The sequence below is a fragment of the Miniopterus natalensis genome, chromosome 15 (genome assembly GCF_054644295.1).
Source record: "Miniopterus natalensis isolate mMinNat1 chromosome 15, mMinNat1.hap1, whole genome shotgun sequence".
NCBI lineage: Eukaryota > Metazoa > Chordata > Mammalia > Chiroptera > Miniopteridae > Miniopterus > Miniopterus natalensis.
In genome coordinates, this window is record NC_142095.1 from 1368518 (window position 1) to 1391331 (window position 22814).

Below are 22814 nucleotides of genomic sequence, written 5' to 3' on the forward strand. Positions count from 1 at the left end.
TGGGGTGCATAAGGCAAGAAAATGGAGGTGAGCGCTTGCATGGCACTGTTTAGGGTGCAGGGAGCTTCTGGACCCGTATTTCCCACCAAATAGGATGCAGAAGGGTGCAGAGTGCTCTGGAAGCATCCTGACCCTGGCCCACAGTCGGCGACCAGAGGACGTGGCTCTGAGATACGCCTCTCAGGACAGCAGCCCATCTGACCCACAGGACCCCAAGCCCACGGCACAGAAGCTGGCTGGCCCCTCGTTGTGGCCGCTCGTGGCGGGCGCATTTCTGCCCGCAGCCTGATGCCGGCTTCCGGCGAGGGAGACCCCGCCTCTGGGCGGCAGGTGTGGGACTTGGCCGCCCGGCGCTCCCAGGCCAGGCTGGGCCACGGATGATGAATGTACTCGCGGGGCTCACTCCCCCTCTCCCTGCCCCCAAGTAGACTCTGCGAGGCGTAGGGCTCTCGCCGCTTAAATCCTGCACCTAATATATTAGGTATTAGAGTGTTTTGTGCTTACCTTTAGCTCTTCTTTAGTTCAGGTGATTAAAAAGTGCCTGTTGCTGTCTCTGTGCGCAGCACGCTTCATTAACGGTGATTTATGTGGGAGCTTAGCAGGCCTGGCGCGCGGCCGCTCACCAGTGGGCAGAGGACGCCAACGTGATAGGGCTGCTAAGCCCCTGCTTTCCTGCTCTGCAGGGGTGACTGGGGTAAGTTTGCTGGGTTTCCTGCCCAGGACCCAGAAAGCTGGACCGAGACTTGGTCTCTGCGCCACGTCCCTGCTCCCTGGTTCCCGCTGTCTGCTCTCCTGTGATGCCCAGGGCAGAATCGGGGGGGGGGGGTGTCCTGGGGTTTCCCCCTTTGGCCCAGTGTGCTTCCTGCAGCCACCCGCTTCCAGAGCCACCTTCCTCTCCCAAGCTGACCTGCTCCACGCCATGCTCAGCTACAGCTGGCAGAACCCCGTCCCACGGATCGTCCTCAGGTCTCTTCCAGCAGCCCGGCACCCTCACTGTCGCTTTGCTGAAGAGGAGAGTGAGGGGAATGCGGGTTAAATGACTTGCCCAAGGTCAGCAGCCAAACGGTAGAGCTGGGATTTAAACCTGGCCTGTGCAATTACAGAGCTAATGTTTCCAACCACCAGCGGCAAGGCAAAGGAATTTTTATTTTACTTGCAAACAAAATTGATTTTGTCCTGTCTACTTGATATGCTACTTTGGGAAGATCCAGGGATGCCCTTGGGCTAAGCAAGAAAGGGGCCACACCCTCAATTAGCGTCCAGTTTCCAGGACTGGGAAGGAGGGGTGGTGCCTGCCCTCTCGGGTCTCCAGCCGGGACCTGCTTTCACGGTTTTCCCTGTAATAAGGGAGTGACTTTCTACAGGAAAGATGGGGCCTCTGAGAAGCAGGCTAGTAAGAGTAAATGCCACACTGTGTGTTCTGTACACACAATAGTTGCCTGTTATTGGATAAACCTACAGCGTGACAGTCGGGAGAATTGGTTCCATATCTACTCCGCCAGGGTTCACTTTGGGGGTGATGGAAATGTTCCACATCCCAACGATGGTGGTGGTTATATGGCTGCATAAATTTTTGAAATCTCATTAAATTTTACACTAAAAAGAATGCTTCTCGGTGTGTGTAAAATATACCTCAATACATTTCACGGGAAAGCATCTAGAGCTCCATTACTTACCAGCTCAAACTGAGGACAATGCATTTAACCCTTGAACATGATATCTTTGTCCACCTTAAAGGGTTGTTTTAAAGATTATATGAGTTAATTCTTAGTAAGAGACCACTACATAGTAAGTGCTCTGTAAACGCTGTTATTAATCATTTCCTCAGTTCTGTGTTATATTCTACCAACCCACTGCCTCCAACCTCAGTGTTTTTATTTTTTATTGATTTCAGAGGGAGGAAGGGAGAGGGAGAGAGAGAGAAACATCAGTGACGAGAGAGAGTCATTCGTCGGCTGCCTCCCACAGGCCCCCTACTGGGGATCGAGCCCGAAACCCGGGCCTGTGCCCCAACCAGGAATCGAACCCGGACCTCCTGGTGCCTGGGTTGATGCTCAACCCCTGAGCCACGCCCACCAGGCCAACATTAATAGTTTAATCGCATGTCCTGTTATGTTGCTAATTAACTACACATGTTGTGTTGGAAACTCTCACAGATACGCTTCGTATATGTGGATAAGTACATAAAACACATAATATACATAAGTGTAGCTTTGAATTCCTGGCTTTTCTGTTTTTAAATCAATGATGCTGAAGGCAAACCATGCCCATTGGTTTTTCAACTGAATTGTAAAGTGTTCAGTAGCCACATGTCCTGAATAAATATCTACTCAAACTGAAGGACCACAAGGTATGGTTGAACGAACACATTTAAAGCTTTGGTTATGACAGAATGTTTAGGGTGAATTTGTGATATATTCTTAGAAACTTCAGATAGGGGAAAGAAAGAGTTGCTAACTTTAGGAAAACCCAAGTACTACAAAAAGGAAATACAAGCAGAATGCTCTGAAGCTCAGTTGAAAAATCGTTAACCCAGTTAAGTGCTAGCACTAAACTTGGACAACGGTAGAGCCAGGTCTGCACGTGTGTGTGACTGTCATTGGGAGCGGTTGTACAGGAGCTGAGTTACCATCATCCATAAAACGGACGAATCCAGAAGACCCCCCATCAAGAAACAGTGACCTGAGCACATTTCAGCCGATACCGAGATGCAAACCGGCAAAGCGGCCCCTCGCTCAGGAAGGCAGCCCTCTGGGGAGCAGGAGTGGGGGAGGGAGCCGTGTTTGTGTTACTCTAGTCCAGTGAACATAGGTGACCTCTAAAGAAGGACGGTGAGGGATGACCAGGGGAGACTGGGAATACTGGAGATGTATTTGTGACTTGGAATTAAATTTCCAGTAACAGCTCCATACGTGGAACTGAAAAGCAGTGTGTGTTACCCAACTTGACGGGTGGAGAGATGACACACACTGGGAACCAAGACACCTCACAGGGCTGTGGGGGTGACCAGGGCACCGTGACTACGATTCATTCACTGAGTATCTTCCAAGCACCCCCCTCCCGATACAATGATGCCGTTCAGGACAGGCCCCCCTCTTTTATTGGCGCAGAAACTTGCCCGTCGGGTACACAGCCCTGACCCGGGAGCCAGCTATTCGGCACCTCAGCCCATCATCTTTGGAAATGCCCTGTGATACCGGGGGTGACCTTGGCTCTGTGCGAACGGTCCCCGTGGGAGCAAAGTGTCAGGGTCCCACATCAAGGCAGAGTGAGGCCCTAGCAGGAGAGGGCATGTCGAGAAACTGATGGTGGGTGGGTGGACTCTCCAAGAAACTTTAAAATCGGGTTTTTCACAGTTGATGTGTAGAACTGTCCTGGTCTCAGCGTGTGTAAGCTCTCCTCCCGAGACCGAAGGGAGGAGATGCTGGCTGGCTGGCTTTTTACCCCAGAGGATGCCTGCCTGCAGTCATCATTATGTTTTTGGTTAGAACAGCACACCAGGCAGACGCTATTCCACCTGCGAGCCTTTAAATAAAGAACACAGTCCACCGTCGCTGACGACTCCCTCAAAGTGCTCTCCACCGAGGTCTTGTGATGGGGACAGTCCCCACCCCACCCCCACCCCGAGCCAGCGAGAATGATCTAAACAAGGGCCCCGGGCCCGCCGTCCGCCCCGTGGCTCGCAGGTGTGGTTTTCCGAACGTGCCTCCCGGGCCCGTCCTGTTTCTCTCTGCACTGCACCGTGAAAAACCCGAGCAGCCCAGTGAGAGACCCCACGCGACACAGGCCTGGTCGCCATTCCTAGGCACCACTCCTGCCCTCTCCTCGAAGTAGGGAGGACGTCGGGAAAGGGAATGAAACGCGGGGAAGGAGGGACCCGTGGACGCTCATTCGATGGCTGATGGGATGTGAATTTTCATTGTCGAGGAAGAAGCGGCTGCCACAACCGCAGGACACAGACTGCGCACCACTCACCTGACATCCGAACTAACGTGTGTAGTCAGGAGTCTTGCACCCAGCAGAGCTGCCTCGCCCTTGTGGGCTCAGCCCCTGACCTTGAGTCTGAATCCTGCGCCTCGCCCTTTGAGTCACGGGCCCTCGATAAATATCTGTTGACGGGCTGAGCGTCAAGATTTGACTGATGCCATTTCCCATCGCAGTGACTGACAGGTCGCTTTCGGAGGGCGCCCGAGTCCTCTCCTGCTTTCGCTTCTGCTCACTGCTCCCGCCATTGTGATTGACGGCGCCCCTCAGTAGCTGGCTGGGGAGTTAGCAAACACTCCGTCCAGCTGGGGGCTGGGGATGAGCCTCTCTAAACTTCCAGCCTTAGGATGGCTGCACCCTAATAATAATTAGCAAGGAAACAATGTTTCTGTCGTTCTTACGCCGAGAGGGTGAGAGGCATATTCACAGCCGCGTGTCACACGGAGACTTCTGCATCCACACCCGTGACGTGCAGCCTCTGACAAGGTCTCAGCGCCGACGCCCACGCTGTGTTCTGTGTTATGAATATTCTGCACTTTGGCTCCCTGGCATCTGGCTCCGCTTCTGCAGGAGGGCGAGAAGAGGGGAGTTAGAGAGAAGAGTCAGCATCAGACTTCATGTCCTGTCTTAAAAGACACATTGTTTTGTTCGCATTTCTGTCAGAATCATGGCTACAAAAACAATATGCAGCCTTAACAAAATGAAGAGGGAGAAACTGTTACAGACTGTGCTCGCCTCGGTTCAGTCTTCAATTCACGTGGAGGCCGCAGCCAAGAAGTCACAAGGCTGCAGCGTGGCAGGGCAGCAACGGGAGAATTAGGAGAGGTCACCAAGAGCAAAGAGGTGCCGTAGAGACCAAGGCCAACACCACCCACCCCCTGGTCTTCCAGGTCCTGTGCACAGAGGTGGACGTTAGACCCTGAAGGAGGCTGATAGGAAACAGTGGGTCCATCTGAGAGCGAGGTGGGAGGAGAGCTCTGTGGAGACCGTCAGGAAGATGAACACGTGGGTCCTAGAGCCAGTTAAGCCTGAATCGTCGCTGGAGGCAAAAATGACAAAGCCGAAGCTGTCCTACTTGGGGCACATCAGGGTTCTTTGGAAAAGACAATGATGCTGGGGAATGGAAGGCGGCAGGGAGAGAGGAGACAAACATGGGATGGACTGATCCCGAAGAGAAGGCACAGGCTGAGGCCATGGGAGCTGAGCAGGGCTGTGAGGACAGGACCCGTGGACACGTCACTCACAGGCCCCGGGACTCAACAGCACGTAGCAACACCAGCGGGGGGGGGGGGGGGGGGGGGAGCACAGGGCTTGAAGTGTGAGGACATGGATTCGAGTCCTGGCTCCGTTGATTCTAGATGCCTGACGCTGGCCCACAGCCCAGTCCCACAGCCTCTCCTAGCCCGATCCCAGGGCTGCGACGGTCTAGAGGACAGCGGTGCCTGCGGGGCTGCCGGGAGGGTTACATGATAAACATGGTAAAGCACGAGGTAGGTCCACAGGAGATGTTAGTTACGCGCATCCCTTCACCCGTGTGTCAGTTACTGACCACCTGCCCTGCGCCCGGCTCGGCTCCACCCGCCTCCTGACTATCGATGAATAAAGGAAAGTTTCCCTCCGACCGGCGAGCCTGAGCTCTGTCTGGGAGGGCTTGAGTGTGAGGCCTCACTACGCTAATGACCGATATTTGCTTTCAAAACGCGTGTCATTCTCCTTCCCAGCACACTCGTGTCCTTCCCACACTGAACCACCCACGCCTGGCCTTCAGAGTCAAGTCCAAGCTCTTTAACAGACATGTGGGGCTGGCTGGGGACCCGCCCCTGACCTGGCTGTGCTGTGCTGTCCTCGGCGAGGGCCGGGCTCACGTCTTCGGTGTGCTCTCCCCGATCCTTCGGTGAGCCTGGCGGGTTGGCATCGGCGCCGTCATCTCACAGATGTGCCCCACAGCTGGAGGCGGGAGGCTCAGGGTCAGACTAGGGTCAGATCAGCGGCCTGGCTGGGCGGACGTGGCTCTTTCGTGACCTGTGTCGCAGTAGCTTGAACACCCAAAGTTCTCAGCCGCCTGCCTGTTTGCTGTCCCCTCTCTCGCCTGTCCTTCAGGGCTCAGCTTAAACTGTCAGTCCTTCGCCGAGCGTTCTCGCGGCCCCCGGCCTGCCCACCCCACCTTGGCTCAGCAGGGGATGCTCTTGGCTGTGCTCGCTCAGACCTGGTGCTCCCTAAACTCTCTACCTGCACTGCCTTGGGTGGGAGGACAGGTGTGGCCGCCCCCCCGCCGGGTGAACAGTGAGCTTGTTACCTGTGCACACCCAGCCCGGGCACCGCCCCTGCCACACAGGAAGTTCACCTACTCCCCTGTTGAGCTGAATTAGACTGTTTCGGTGCCCGCAGAATTTTAATCAAGCAGCAGCTGAAACCGACAATCACAGGATCAGACCCTGAAGTAGATTCGGGAAACGGGACGTGTGGGGAGAACCAGGCTTGTCCTCAGCACTTCACGGGGGGTCCTGAGCCTGACTGTCGGTATCAGCATCGTTTGAAGGTTGGAGGCTGCAGGAATTTTGCTCTGAGACGCAGTGTGAGAAGATATACTGAGAATTCTCGGTTATCCATCTTCTGACTCAGCCAGGCAAAGCAACCCAGTCCCACCTCCCAGGATTTACGGGTCTAATTCCCGGGCAAGGTCCCGGATTAGTGCTGAGCACGCTCCCTTCTGCTCCATCCACCTTGGGATGAAGCCGGGGCCTCGAGCCGCAGGGGAGACCGGTTGCGGCCATAACTCTAGGCTCATCCGCAGCTCTCCTTCTGGCCCTGGCAGAGAAACCGAAATTATGAAACTTCGCATCCTGCCCCACAATCCCACACGAGACTCATCAATCTCCAGCTCCCTGCAGCAGCCTGCAGCCCTGCCCCCCAGCCCGCTAGACCGATGACCGCCAGGGCCCTGCTCCTTCCGACTGGTGAAGGGGAGCCTCCCCCACCCGGATGTAAATAAAGGCCGCGGGGCCCTTAGATTCCTTCATCCTAAAAACCCACCGCTACTAACAGGAACACACCGTATGTAGCATCGTATCATGGATTAAATCTTGGTTGTGTAATTGGATCCGTCCCTAAGCTAATTTTAATTGCTTCGAGAAATGACTTATTGTAGATCAATCCCGGGGTCCGAGATGACATTTCCCTCGCAGGATTAATTATTAATACCCTGATCATTTGCTGAGGACGTTAACAGATTGCTTTGACCAGCACATCCTTTCCGTCTGCGCGGGCCTCACCGCCTGCATGTCAGGAGGGCCGGGAACACCCTCGGTAGAGACACTGTCCGCTCCCAGCTGCCGGCCGCCGAGTCCCCCTGGTCCTCACACAGGGGACCTGTCGGCTTCCTGTTGGCTGCCTGGTAAACGCAGAGGCTCCGGGGCCCACACCGGATAAATCAGCGCCGAGCCCTGGGTCAGCGCGCTGGGTCCGTGGTCTCCGGCGAGCCCGCGTTCGCTCGCAGTGGCGTCCTCAGCGGGGGTGAGATGAGCCCCGGGTCACTGTCTGCGGTGCCACAGGGGCTGCGTAATGAACAGCCAGACCGTGCATCTGAGGGCACCGGGCAGCCTTCAGAGAGGTTCCGTTCACTCAGCCACGAGTAACCCCCAGGAGAGGGAGCCGGGGGGCTGCCACCCAGGCCCGCAGGACTGGCTGTAGCCACGACTGTAAGGAGAGCTCGAGTGTCGGGCTCCCTGGGTTTCTCGTCGATTTGATTAGCTGATGAGTAACAGGCACCCTGCCCGTTCTTCCTTCAGCCCCCGTGGGAGCTCATCTGCTCCATCAAGGGTCCCGGCCGGGAAGGCCCCTCCTCTGTAGCAGCACATTGAGCATGAAGTGGAGGGTCACTGCCCCCTGGACAAGGAGGTCCTTGAGGGCAGAGCTGGGGTCCCCCTCTGGGCAGGCCCAGGGCCTCCCTGAGTGTCCCACAAGCAAAGGTGCTCCCTAGACGCCTGGGGGGGGGGCGGGAGGGGCAGGCGCAGTGATCTCTGTTTAGCTAAGATCCTGTCGCAGTCCTTTGGCCCCTGAGGACCTGTGGCTTCACTTGGCTCACACAGTGTTCAAAAAATATTTGATCTGATTCTAACATTTAAATCTTGGGATATTTTCAAAATACAAAAATATGTTCATCTTATCTTTGGAAAGTCATGGGCACTGCTTCAGCCCTGGGCCTGTGCCCACCTGCTGGCCAGGAGCCTGAGTGGAGGGGCACCTGCCCTCAGACAGGACCTGCCTGTGCCCCCACCTGCTTCACTCAGTCGCCGACCTGCTCTGTCACTGTAGGTTCACAGAACCGGCAGCCTGCCTTGTCCGCTGACATCTCCTGTTTTAAGATCCCTGGCAAATGGGAGAATTATTTGTCCAAAAAACCTAGCAGACAGCTGCTCAGAGGGGGTAGAATTTCTCTCCAGTTTCTGTTGCATTTTAGGGACAAAACGTGGAACGTGGGAAAGGTTTGACCTGACCTATAATTTCCCCACACATGACTCCGTTCTAAACCCTGGGGTTCCCCCAGCCCACCCCGGATGACCCTGCCTGTTCAGTGGCAGGCCCTCTGTACTCAATGGCCTGGGTGCATTAGTTAGAAAATAATTAAGACTCAGGACTGGAGACTAAGGGATGGGAAGGACCCTGTAAAAAATAGTCGATTCCCCTGCCTTCCAGTTGGTTCAGGCCTGTTCTTCCTGGGGAGCCGTCTCCAGTCGCCACCTTCATATTGTTTGGCAGAAACAAAGGGAGAGACACCAGCTTCCTGTGTATAATTTAACACCTCCTGTCTTCCCAGTAGAACCTTATTTGCATGCAAGTAAACAGCAGTTTGCAGAGGCCACAGGAAGTGTTCCCGAGTCTCACGGCAGTGTCTCCTCTCTCCCGCAGGTTACAGGTTGAAGGAAACTTAAAAGCAGCAGCTGCCCTGTCCTGTCCGCTTGTTACTGGACGCGAGGCTCCTTTGACCTCGAGACTGAAGATGAGGTTGCCATGGGAACTGCTCGTCCTGCAGTCGTTCGTGGTGGGCCTTGCAGGTAGCGTGCCATTTTTAAACTTTCTGATTTAAAAGACGCCACCGTATTTCACACTTACTCAAGCGGGGCCCTCACTTCAGACGCGGTGATCCAACTCTGCGCGCGGGGACCGGGACAGCTGCTGAGTGCGCTCGCTGATGGCTCTTAGCCGCTCTTTCCACGGGGTGGTGTCCGAAGCTGGCGCTGATGTTTCTGGTCCTTTCAGAGTTGTGTGAGCCATTGTTTGGTGTGAAAGTTGTTATTTTCGCTCATCCCAGTGCTCAGCTGCACGGAGATACTGAGCAGTAAACCCGACGATACGGTTGAGGGTGTCACGGGCGTTGGCACCGTGGACCGAAGTCGCTGTGGGAGCTCTGTCTGTGTCTTTGTTGGTATAATTCCATCGTTGGATAGCGACTCTCTCTGGGTTTCAGTTCAATACACTAGCAGGAGCCAGAATGCATAAGACAGCAGGGCTCACCCTGTACTTGTGGTCAGCTACGGGACGGGGCTTTAGAAAGCTCCAAGGTGCTGTTGGAGGCTTTCTCGGTTTCTGGAAGGTTTGAGACCATCGGCAGCGTCTGTGACGCGGTGTCCACCTGCATGACAGAGGACCGGCCTCCGGGCCGCCGGGGTGGGCATCTCTCTGGGTTTGCCAGGAATGTGCCTAGTTGACCTGCTCTGTAATTCAGAATGTCAAGTCCAGGAGGGATGCCTGGAGTAGATTTGCACCTTTACAATGTAAATGAGGTTTGAACCACCACTGCCTTGACTCAAGCACTTATTCACTCACATAATGTCACCGAGGACCCGCCTTGTGGGGAGCAGCTCTGTGGTAGGAACTGGGATACAGTCCTGAGCGAGACCGACAGTCACTGCCCCTTCCTGCTCGGTGAGCTGAGTCCTGTAGCTGGACAGACTAGCAGCTTGAGGTAGCAAACTGTTCACAACTGTTACACGATTCGGGGTGGCCGTGGCCATCCCAGTGTATGTGGATCCTTCTCTCACCTCATTGTCTCATGACCACTAGACGTATTTACTATCTGTTGTTACTCTTATGACTATCACTATTAATATTATTACTGGAGCGTGAGGGAGCTAAGAAACTCCGCCAAGGACACCAAGCGAGTCAGTGGCAGAACCGATAAGACTTAAACTCAAGCAGACCAACTCCAAGTCCATAGCTGTGACCCTCATGTGACAGGATGTCGCTGCCTCCTTGACCTGGGCCGTTCACAGTGCAGACTCATTCTAAACATCCTGCTATTCCATCTCCCTATTTTTTTTAAATATATTTTTATTGGTTTCAGAGAGAGGAAGGGAGAGGGGGAGAGAGAGAAACATTAATGATGAGAGTCGTGGATCGGCGGCCTCCTGCACGCCCCCTGCTGGGGACCGAGCCCACAACCCGGATGTGCCCTGACCGGGAATTGAACCGGCGACCTCCTGGTGCCTGCGACGACGCTCAGCCAACCGGGTCACACCAGCTGGGATCTTCCTGTGTTTTTAAATGTAAACTCGTGCTCCCCGGTGAGCCTGGTAATGCCCTACCTTATGACCCTGAACTCCTTGCCTTCATCGAGTCCCCCATCATGGGCGTTTGCACACGTAGCCATCTCCTGCAGAGCTGCTGATTCTCTCCTCCTCTGGTCAGAACCTGCAGGGAGCCCCAGCTCTGCGCCCACCTGCTCTTCCCTGAGCTTTTCATGCACCTGGACCCTCCCCACATGAGGCCTCGCCTGAGACAGTCCACCCTACCCCCTCGCGACTCTGGGATAAACACTCCGTAAAGCACAGGGCGGCCGGCCGATTTCTCAGCATTTGGCTATAGCCGTGTGTTTACTGAACTCACTGTGCTGAGTAAATAAATAGCTCGAAGTTGAAGGGTTGAAAATCAAGGAAGCTGTTCATCTCCATGGTGTTTTGAAAAACTTGGGTTCTCACCTGAGATGCGCACCTGTGTCTCTTCACTTTTAGTTGGGGAAGCAGTTTATTGATTGTTTCTGTGTGTCCTTTTTTGAAAACTGCTTTGCATGGCATTAGTATGCTCCTACCACATGCCTCCCTCGGTGCAGGTGAAGTCAAGCTTTAATTAATGTTTTTGTTTTCTTGCTGTTTGTCTCGATTTCATTCATTTGTGTAGCACGCGGCTCTCTGAGTCTGGAGCAGATTTCCCCCCTGCTCACTGTTTTCTTTTCTCTGCTCCTTAGGCGTGCGCATCTGGTGAGTTTTTTGCAGGGGAAATGTGTACGTCTGTGCCGTTTACCATAGTTCGTGAGTCTCTTACCCCTTTCCCTAAGACCCATGATCCCAGGGCACAGGCCGGCCCTCCCACCAGAGCCGCCCCCGAAGGGGCCGCCGGCTGCTTCAGGGCCTCGGTGCGTCGTTCCCGGTGTGATGGGAGGTTCTGCCCATTTGCCAAGCGCTGGACTCGGCCTCGGACAGTAATTAGAGCAAAGACTTGTCCGTGAAGGAAGCTGACAAGCGTGTGGAACACTCTTCCTTCTTCTTTTATTACATTTTTATTTTTTAATTATCTGGCACTTGGTACTGTATTAGTTTCAGGCGCACAGCACGGCACAGTGACTGGACACCCGTGTGTCCCACAAGTCCCGTTCCGCTGGCACCGTCAGGCCTGTCACAGTGTCACCGACTCTGTTCCCTGTGCCTGGTTTACAAACTGGCGCAGCTTCCACGGAAAACAGGATGGAGGTTCCCCTCAAGATTGAAAACATCTTTCTCATGACCCAGTGAGTCCAGTTCTGAGCATCTATCTGAGGAAATCCAGAACCATAACTCAGACATCAGCGTGTACTCCCTTGTTAACCACGGGATTAGTCACAACGGCCCAGGTACGGGAGCAGCCCAATGTCCTTCAGGAGGCGAGTGGATAGAAAAGCTGCGGCACATCTGCACCGGGGAGCACTGCTCAGCCGTGGAAAAGAAGGGAATCCGACCCTTTGCATCAACATGGACGGACCTAGAGCGTCCTGTGCTGCGTGGAATAAGTCAGACAGAGAAAGACAAACACCGTGTGATCTCACTTATATGTGGAACCTAGTGAGCAAAACAAGCAACGAAACAGAGCGGAACATTCTTAAAAATTGAGTGACTTGTACAACACAATAGGGAATGTTGGCGACTGTGGAAAACTGGAGGAAACGTGTCTGCTAAAGGACCACCCAATGCCCAGCTCACGGCACAGCCGGGCGCCGTGTTTCAGTTCCCGAGATTCTCATATTTGCTCCCGAGAACGAACACAGGAGCAGGCGATTTTCAAATAATTCGCCGTTCTGGGCAGATGGTAAGCCTCCCGCCGCCCCTGTCCTCGCAGAAGTTACAAGTATTCAGTTAAGACCCAGAGAGCCGAGTGAAGGGCAGTTTGCGTGGACCCTGAGTGCACGCAGGGCCTGTGCGTCTCCCGAGAGCCCGGCTCGCTCGGCCCCCACTGCCGAGGCCACTGCGGCCCCCTGTCACTCCCGCTGTTACGTGGCCGTGGCCGCGAGAGGAGGCGGAGCGGAGGAGGCCGGAGGAGAGAGCCGAGGAGCTTGCAGGAGCGGGGACCCCGGGGTGACTTCAGGAAGAGACTGGGCAGGAAGTGCCCTGAAGATAGCACCGCAAACGCGAAGCTCCTCGTGAGCCTCAGGTTAGGAACCTAATACCCCCCACGGTGGGAAGATACCCGTGGGCACTGACCATGTCGGGGTGAAGAGGGAACCGGGCGGCGCTTCCCATCCGCCGCCCGCCGTGGGGCGGCCCTGCAGCCCGGAAGCCGGAAACCGCCCACTCGGGATCATGAGCAGCGCCCTTAGCTGCCCCCGCCAGCGGGGCCTCGAACCGTAAACACCCCCTCACCGATCCAGCCTAGGACCTGCTGACTCTAGAAGAAAAAAAGACTGGACTCTGTCAAGTGAAGCGAATCAGGAAAAGTGGAAGGAAACAGACCCGGGGAAGCCCGCAGGTTCGCTGCCCCCCGCCAGCTGGGGTGGCGATTCTCTGTTGCAACGTGGGATCGATGCTGCTCCTCGTGGCCGGAGGCCGGCACGTGGGACTCGCCTGTGGCATCGCAGACCAGGCCCGGGAGGGCCACTGGCAGAGCTGGGCGAGAGCTGGGCTCCCACGTGAGACTCGGCGGCCGGCCGCTTTGCTGCTGTGGGTCAAGCGATGTTTGTCCCATCTGTAACATGGGTGCGCTGGGTGTATCTGTCACCTTCATTTTGGGGTTCGCGAGCACTGGGACAACGTCTGCATTCTCTGTATGCGGCAGTGTCCACAGAGCTCACCCCGTCACAAGCAGCCGGGAGTCTCACATGCAAGGACCCGCCAGTGGCCGGCACGGCCCTGTCCTGAGACTGCAGTTCAGGCTGGAGTGAAACAGTCCCTGTCGTCTGGACAGTGATGACAGTCACGCCACCAGGATCGGCGTCCTCGCGCACCGGCGTCCGCCCCTCCTCGGTGGCTGAAGGTTGTACAGCAGCGTTTCTAACACACCGATTGCCTTTCCCTCCCCTTTTTGCAAGGTGACCCCGTCTGTAAAATGGGGATAAAATAATACGGGTAAATACCTATGAAAAACAAATCCGATTAAACCCGTTAAATGTGTAGAGCTCTCTGAAGAGTGCTGGCTGAGAGCATGGGCTCAGAGCGAATGTCACTGTCGCCGTCACCATGGCGGGACCAGCAGGCGCCCAGGACAGGTGGGTCCAGGACACTGAGGATCTGCTCGCTGGAGCCACCGTCCGGGGCTGGCCCCGGGAAGGGCTGGGGAGCCCCTGTGACGGGGCCCCTGGAAGTGCATGAAGTTGCGAAGGAATAGGGGTCCTGAAAAGAGAAGGACCTGGTGACTCCAAATAAGGGAAGACCTTTAAATGCATTTTCCCGGCACCACCACAGCGGTGATGAGGAGAGGAGCCCATGGAGGCCACGAGTCAGGGGCGGTCGTGCTGGCGGCTGCTCAGACGCCCTCGTGGGCCTCACGGCCCACCCTCCTCACTCCCGGTCTCCGGTCTCCCCGAGGCCACGTCCACCAGGCACGTCCCCTTCGCGGAGACCCAGGTTCGATGGCGAGGCCGGCCCACGACGCTCTGATAGGCCCTTAATGGGTTTTGCGGGCGTCAGTCTGTAAAACGCTTGCTGCACAGCCTCTGGCAGGCTGGTGGCGGCGAGACCACGTCAGTCCCGACAGGAGGACGCGTGGGCGGAGCGTTTCCCTGCCGGCGGCCGGACTGGGAGCCCGTCCACACACCGCCCGCGCCTGCGGCTCAGCGCCTGCCCGGGGCGCCCGTGCGGGCAGAGGCCGCGCTCGAACTCGGGTCTGCCCTGTGCTTAGACCGGGCCTTGGCCCGCCGTGCCATGACGTGTGCGGACACTAGCTCCTGTTCTCGGGGCTCGCCCTCTAACAAAACACCGGGGAGGCGCCCCGCTCCCCGCCGGGCTGCCTCGCTCGCCGGCACCTCCGCCAGGAAGGACCCAGCCCCGCTGGACGTGCACCCTGCGCGTGGCCGTGGGGACAGGAGTCAGGGCACGCCCGGCACCGCCCGAGGCGCAGAAGGAGGCGCCTGCCCCCTCAGGCCACGGTTGGCACCACCACGGGCACAGACGGGCCCCTCCCGCAGCCCGAGCCCCGGGCCGCCCCAGCGTGCTCCTGTCCGCCCAGCGCCCGTGTGGGCAAAGGAAAAGGCCGGGGCGCGGGGCTCCCCTCTCTGCCCGCTTCCCCCGCTCGGCTTCCAGACAAAGGGTGAAGCGGTGGCCGCAGTTGATTGATTTTTATCAAAATGGCCATTTCTCCTGGTAGAGACGCCGTCACTCTCGTTACATCATAAAACGTCCACACTGTTTATGTAAACGGGTGTGAGCTTTACTCCTGAGGCGTTTTCATGAAAGGTTTGACTGCCTTTGTCAGCTGCTTTCGTCGTAAGACGGTGATGCTGGGCAGCAACGGGCAGGCCTTTGACGCGGGCAGATAAATCAGAAGAGGTTGCCTCCTCCTCGAGACGAGTTAGAACTTCCGGTTCCTCTTAAAAATGCTACACACGACATTAATTTACTCATGTATTTGACGACAGTTTCCTAAGCATCTACTGCTTCCTATGAAATACCAAGAGATTTGTAACCTAGTCCATAGATTTAAGGAGCTTGTAATCTCGTGGCTAAAACAATTTACCTGAAACTCACGCGCCCTGCGTGGCTTACTGGGAAATCCGGGGAAACCCAGGGTTCTCGTCAATGAACCCTAAAGCTAGGAGGTCAGAAGCTGCCCCGCGGTGGGACCTGTAGCGGACCTGGGCGTGGTGCTGAGATAAATCGACGTTACTCTTGGCTCCGTGACTGTGGAGGAGACCAGGTTACGCTGTGTAGGTGCCGCCCCCCAGAGCTACTTTATTTCTTGTCTGTAGCCACAGGACAGTGGTCTCTGCCTCCTCTCCACGGAGATCTCTCTCCTCAGCCCCAGCTTGTATCTCCCCGTGGTCGGCACCTGCTTTCTGCACCCCCCGTGGGATCTTCATTATTTCTGACCCCCTCTGAGATGTTCCCCTCCCTGCCTCCCACCTTCCCCTGCTTTCTCAGTCTAATTATATCTCAGCTTAAAATACAGATGCAGAGCTAATGAAATTGTCTTTAAACACTCCTCCAGGCTCCAACTGTTCACCTCCCTCTGAGTTGCAACGGGTAAAGTTTAATTTATTTGTTTAAAACTCGGGCTCATGTGTTCATAGACTCAGATGGGGCAGGCGCTTGCTATGTGTGGTCTCCGGTGCTGCATCTAAGGGGGGGTGACATTCGCTCACAAGACCTTGTCCACAGAATAAAATAGCACCTCCCATGGGAATTGCGATAATTCAAAGGAGAAAACCAAACCCAAACAAATTCACATCCGTAAGTAGAAGAGTAAATCATGAAAATGCAGCAGTATTGTTGGGTCGACCGTTTTTGCCAGAACCTGATCAGCTGTTCTCTGCAGAATTTTACTCAGAAGCTCGGACCTCCTGGTAAAACGAGCAAATGCAAGATGCACCCGAGTGAGCCTTGCGAAGTGGAAATTGTCGAGTGGAAATGAGTCCTCCCCCCTCCCCGTCCCCTGCTTTCCCTTCAGCAGAGCTCCTGGGCACCCTCTTTGGGAAGGCTTTTCTCCCCAGTGGTGCAATATTTGCACAAAATCTCGGTTTTAACGAAATAGGCACCTAACTGGAAACACAGCCGGATGGGACGCCGATGCTGCGGCCTTCGTGGGCCCGAGGATCGCGCCTGCTTGCTCCTTGGCTGCATTGAAGACGAGGGAAGGGAGAGCAGATCGTCCCTGTCTCACTTCACGGTTGTCTATGATCTCGTATTGTCTAGAATGGCCTCCAACCCAGTAAATAAACAAAAAGTAAACACGTTCAGCCCGGCCAGAGTGGCCCAGGTGGCTGAGCGCCCTCGTACACCGCGCGTCGGTGCTGCTGGTGTGATCCCTGCTGGGGCGTGTGCGGAGGGCAGCCGATCGATCGATGTTTCCCTCTCTCCCTCTCCCTCTCTAAAGCATGTCCTCGGTGAGAATTAAAAAAGTAAATAAATGTATGTTTTGTTCAGTGACTTGAAATCAGTTCGGAAGAGGAACTTGTAACTGGCCGGCAAGGGAAGGCGAGCGATCCCCCCTCACTGTGCTGGTCAGTGGGCAGCATATCACAGAGCAGATGGTTACGAGGCGCACTTCAAGCTCACACGGAGTTACATGTCCCTTATATGTCAGTAAGACTGGGAAGAAACCAAAGGCGATTACAAACATCAAAAATAAAAGCCATAAGTAAACACACAGGCAAAGAAACCACTCTTAAATTTTGGTCTTTAGCGTTTTGGATGCTAGAATTATAAGAGACCCGAGGAGTCTGGGACTCTATTTACTTGCCACCTTCTGGACTTATAACTGTAACTAATTCACTGTGACACTTAGGACCTGAGGTTCTGCATGAGTGAAATAACCAGTAAAGCCAATGAGCCTGCTAGGCCAGCATTGCCCAAAGTTCAGTTCTCTGTCTGGTCCAATCTGTACTCTTCTTGTGTTATTATTTAGTTCAATTTTTTATCATCTCAGCTTTTTACTAAAAGGAATGTTATCACAGCAATATTGCTTGTTATGAATTAAAAATAACAATAAAATAAATATTTTAGCAACAACGTGTTCAAGCCTCACTTGTTCTCAGATGACGGATGCTGAGTCCTGAAATTTCCCCACAAAATAAGACTGTCACACATTAGACAGGTTGTTAAGACATGTTGGCGTCAACTGAGATGTCTTTAATCTGATCAGAAGAACTCAGAGAGAATTAATTGAAAGAAAAGTGAATTTATTCTTAAGCAAGTCAGTTTTATTTAGTGTCTTGTCTTGGTACGATCTAAAAATTATCTCAACTGTCAGTGTTACACGTCCCGCATCTCGGGAAATGCTAACCCAAAGGATCGCGTCTTCCAGCCAAAACTGGACGCTACGATACCCGCCAGGGGTCAGGCGCACCCACAAAGTCACATAAATCGCGTTTTCATGTGACCCTCTTTTCTTCATTATTTGTCTTTTCATAAAACAGTGATTAACTTTTATAATCTCAAGCAACCTATTTGGGTCAGGAATTTGGGACCAGCTTAGCGTCTGGTTCCGACTCAGGGTCCAGCAAGAAGTGGGAGCCCAGTGTCACCTGGGGGCAGTTTCTGAAGTCCCGAGGGGCTGGAGGGTCACTGTCCAGTTGGCTCGGTCACATGACTGGCCTGTCGATGCCGCCGTTGGTGGGAGGCCTCTGTGCCTCACCACAGGGCTCTCCCGCGTGGCTGCTCGTGTCCCCTCACCCGTGGCCCCTGGTCTCCTCTGGGAGCAGACGATCCAGAGGAAAAGCAGGAGGGGGCCGCCCGGCCTTGTTGCAGGACACGTGATTGAATGTCCTGTCCACCACTTTCTGTTTGTCGTCCTGAGTCCCTCCATCCAGCTGAGCCATGTGGCCAGGGCGGGATGGGGTACTTTTGGTAGAAAGGAGTAGGTCCTGTTTGGAAAGGGCAGAGGAAGGTCACACAGGACCATCCTTCCCGGGACACTGTGGACGTCACTCATTCACAGTTGCCAGGAGTGGAGCCGACACTAAGGCAGCTCACACAGGGTAGCAGGTTGCGTGGCCCCCGGTGGGCTGTGTCGGTGCTAGAACAAGGCTCCCAGCCCCTCGGAGCCTCAGTCCCGGGGAGGCCCCCTTGCCTGGAGCGTGGAGCCCTGGCTGCAGGATGACCTGAGCTGAGGGCAGCCCGTCCTGCGGGGAAAGCAGGCTGGTCCCCCTCCTAGTGGGCAGGTGAGCGGAGACTCACATGGTGCTTACACGAGCGGGTATACGAACATCTGGGAGGCTCAGCCTTCAGTGGGAGACTCGCTCAGCATCACCCGTCTGATACCAGGTAAGACACAGCAGCCCTTGGACTCTCGCCCTCCTAGGAGTTCGTGAGATGACACTGTTCTCAGAGTCTAAACTTCTTGAAAAACATTAGCTCTGTAGGATATGCCTTTCACATGAAGGTATAATTAAAAACAGCCAGTGAATACATGTGCAGATGCATCCAAACATTGATAATCTCTTAAGGAGCCTGCAGTTCAACTGTAGATATAAGATTAAATGTTTAAAATAGACCTTGTAACCACCCTGATTTGCATATTTCCTTGGAGAGGAGCATATTGAATTATACATAATTCTTATTTTGATTTGCATACAAATTAATTTGCTAAACAAATTACAGTTTACACATTGAGCACATTTACGTAATTTTAGCAGACGGGTAAAACGGACATTCTTTTTATGTTTTCATTTAGGTAAAGATGATGATGTTGACAACCCTAATCTGAGTCTTAATAATAGAACCAGCAGTCGTGTGTAGGGTGTTTGCCTGGTGGTCGGAAAGAACCGAGAGGGACATGTGAGATACGTGTATATATGTGTGTGTGTGTGTGTGTACACACACGTGTGTGTTTTCGTTTAGTGTGCACACCCACCTGGAGAAGTAGATTCTTTTATTAAGCCTATTTTTTTGTTGATTTCAGAGAGAGAAAGGGAGAGAGAGAAACATTGATGAGAGAAAGTCATCGATCGGCTGCCTCCTGCACACCCCCTGCTGGGGATCGAGCCCCAACCCAGCCTGTGCCCTGATCAGGAATCGAACCGTGACCTCCTGGTTCATGGGTTGATGCTCAACTACTGACCCGCACCAGCCAGGCCGTTGTGCCCATTTTTGAGCTAAGGAGACTTACAGAAGTTCAGGACTTCTCTCTAGTTACTCTGCGAGTGAGGCAGGACGAGAGCCCGGCAGTTTCCTCTGAAGCCCATGGTTTTTATCACTGCCCCACTCGGCCTCCTCTCCTGCAGCCCTGAGGCCGTCCCGTAGATATGATTTCCATGCGTGAGCGCTGTGTGCCGAGGTATTTGAAAGACTGGATTTAAACCTATAGCGAATTTTCTGCTCATCTGATTACGGTCATATCTGTCATCACCGCGCACAGGACACAGCGATGTGTTCAGCGAAAACTTCCCTGATAGTGTTTTCCTATTTGAAATTATCTGGTTTCCACTCATAGCCACTGTGAACTCAGACACTGTTTAGGGAGCTCCCTGAACAAGTGCCGTGAACTCTCTGGCGGGAACGGATGAGAGACAAGCTCACCCCCAGGCCTGTGGGCAAGGGCTCGGGCAGCCACCGCCGGCAGCCACCAGGGCACCCTCAAGGCGACCGACGTTCCCCTGCGGCAGCCACCCGTCCCTGCGTCCTGTCCTTACCTGTCCCGTAGCCAGGATGTGAGGCTGCCTGAGCTCGCAGCCCGGCCAGAGCTCTGCTGGGAGGTTACAAGGACCGTGTACCAGGCGTGGAGGAGGGACAGTGCCCCTGAGCTGGGACGCACCTTCTCGGGCCAGCAGTCACCCTCCCAGGAGTCTCAGGAGCTTCAGACCCTTCCTGAACGACCAGCTTCGACTATAGCCCCTAAAGGTGCTGCGCAGCCCTGTCCCGACACAGGTCTCCTGAGTCCTGACTCGGAGGAGGTTCAGTGGAGGGCTGTTGCCCCTGGCGACGGCCCCCCCGCTGTTCCCCAAAAAGGTGCAGAGGAGGAACCAGCGGCCTAAGGACAGGAGAGATGGACGAGCAGCTGCTGAGAGCCAGAGCCCAGCCATGCAGATTCCATCTCAGCCCCACCCCGCCCCAGGCCATGTGTCCCTTAAAACACGTGTGCCCCCGACCGACCCTCTGGGAACAGAAACACCTGGGACAACCCACGGGAGGAGGGCGGCCTTGCAGGTCCTGGGTTTGGGTTTGCCCCTCCCCCACAAAAAGGACTTTTTTGTTCCATCACTTCTAACAGGCAGCTGCTGGGATTTGTATTCATGCTTTGGTTGCCTCCAGAATTGATTTTCCTGACTCTCTGACAGCCCCCCTTCCCCGGCTGTTTGGAGGTGGCGACACGTTCTGAATTCCGAGGTGCTCCGAGCCAGGCGGCCTGGCCTGGCCTCCCCTCCGCTGCTCCCAGGACCGGGCAGGACTCTACCCCGATTTCCTCCCCCCCGGGTCACGGGGCGGCCCGCTCAGGGCCATCGCTGGCCCGGCTGGCGAGGAGGGACGCCTGGACTGCCCCACACCCGGGGCCACGGGGGTGTCAGTGGGGACAGCGGCTCCCTGAACCACCGTCCCTGTGACACGGGGAGGCTCCTGGGCTATTCTAAGGGAGGGGAGGCTGGAGAGAGAAAAACCTAAGCGAACTCTGTCCCTCTCAGCATCTCAGCCACCAAGCATTAGACTTTCCAGGCACCGATTTCAGTTGGCTGCCTCTGTTTAAAATTGACTTCAGGGTGTGTGTGTGTGTGTGTGTGTGTGCACATGTGTGTGCACTCCCATATATATATTTTAACACAATATTTGAAAGGCAAGGAGTCCAGCACTCACTCCCTCCTTGATTTTATGTGCCTGTCACTTTTATTCTGTGATTCAAAAAAATATCAGGAACCTATGTATCTTTAATTGAAATTCAGTGGAGTTCAACACCTAAGGCAAACCCCACACGTAGGTCCCCGCAGCCACGGTGAGCGGATCGGTCGGACGCGTGGACGCGCTTGTTTGTGTGTGTGGCTCTGTGACGTTTGACTGGCGCTGTCCCAGCAGCAACACGGTGGGGAGGTAGAGACGTGCCCTGCGGGCGTTCCAGCTGAGACCGATTTCCTCAGGCTCTTAGGCTGACAGCCCTGCCCGTTAAAGGGCACCTTCAGATAGGACTACAGGGCAGTTTTAAAGTAATTTCTAATCTGAGAGAAAGACTCTTCCATCTGCGCAACCGAATACACTGTGAGCAACTGGCACTTACGGAGCACTTTCTCCACGCCCGAGCTCGTGGTAAGCGGTCTGCATACGGCGTCCTGTTTTTATCTTCACGATGGGTTAGTGCAGGGCTTCCAGAAATTCTGTACACATCGTGCTCATCCTAGTGTGGCTCAGTTGGTCGGCCGTCGTCCTGTGCACCGTAAGGTTGCTGGTTCGATTCCCCGCCAAGGCCCAGGCCCAGGTTGTGGGCTCCATGCCCAGCAGGGGGCGTGCAGGAAGAAGCTGATGGATGTTTCACTCTCACATGGATGTTTCTCTCCCTCTCTCTCCCTCTCTCTCTAAAAAAGAAGCCAATAAAAAAAAAATCTTAAATAAAAAAATCAATGATGATAGTCTTGGTTTAAAGTAGACTAAGCAGCTGCCTTGAAACTGAGTATTTGTTATAAGCACATTCTTTGGATATTGCTACACTGTTGCAGACGTCACAGGTCAATATGAGTAGCACGTTTCCTCAGGTCACCTGCATCACACTGTGCGCAGTCTGGGAAACTGCCCGTTGCCCGCCTCAGACCTGAGGGTTACCCCCGAGTCAGCTCACGGGCGCCTGGTTGGAGTTCGGTTCATGCTGGGCACTGTCGCTCCCTGTGGGCTCCAGTTTACATGTGATGAAGCGAGGCTACGGAGTTTGAGTGATTTCCCAAGGTGCTGCCGAGGTGAAGGGCAGAGCAGAACTCAAAACTAGTCTGTCTGTCTGTCTGTCTGTCTGTCTGACCGCCATGGCATGTCGCCAGGTCCAAACCTTCCAGGGTCTGTTCTCCGTAGCACCCAACTCCTGGACCTTCCTCCTGTGTCTCCTTCCTTCCAGTCAGTGTAGACGACACCCTCTGTGCATCTACGGAGATGACGGAGAGTCACTAGCAGTGGGTGGCGTCACTGTCCAGGCTCAGGAGACACAGGGAGCTGTCTGACTGTCCTGTGCTCCCAGCAGTCTCTGCGTTTGGGTGTCTTCTGTGGAATGGGGTGCAGCACTCAGCAAACTTGCTTAAAATTTTGCAATGCCAGTGGGTCCTCTGCCAGTCAGGCAAAGAAAATCGCTCCTTAGAGGCAGTGACATCAGCCTCATTCATTATTGCACCGGGGAGCGTATTTCCATCAGCTCTCCGGTGGAGATCATGCTCCTGAGGGATTTTGGTGAGAGAGGAGCGCTGGGAACGAATCCGATGGGGCTCTGCTTCGCCTCGGGCCTGAGTTAGTTATTAGCTAGAGTCTAACTAAAATGCCTTCTTTATTCAGATTCGAGCTATCTCTTCCTCAAGAGGTAAAAAATCAGAACCTCGATTTTGGATTCTCCCTGCCCCTGTGGCAGTTTGTGGGAGTCTTGTTAATAGAGAGCGTGGGAGACCCACAGATTATATGTGTTACGTGGTGACAATGTAGCAGAGAAGAGAAAAGCACCCGCTGCCTTCTTTCAGCGGCACATTTGCCCCCTGGATA

The 22814-nt window shown here is 54.6% G+C and overlaps 1 protein-coding gene across 1 annotated transcript in view; it reads left to right on the forward strand.

Annotated features, from left to right (window-relative positions):
* The window catches only part of CNTN4 (contactin 4), a 371545-nt gene that overhangs the window by 170626 nt on the left and 178105 nt on the right, over nucleotides 1-22814 (forward strand). The window contains exon 3 of the mRNA XM_087824678.1: nucleotides 8893-9038. Coding sequence (XP_087680804.1) covers nucleotides 8984-9038 — 55 coding nt within the window. The 5' untranslated portion in view covers nucleotides 8893-8983. The remainder of the gene's footprint in view (nucleotides 1-8892; nucleotides 9039-22814) is intronic.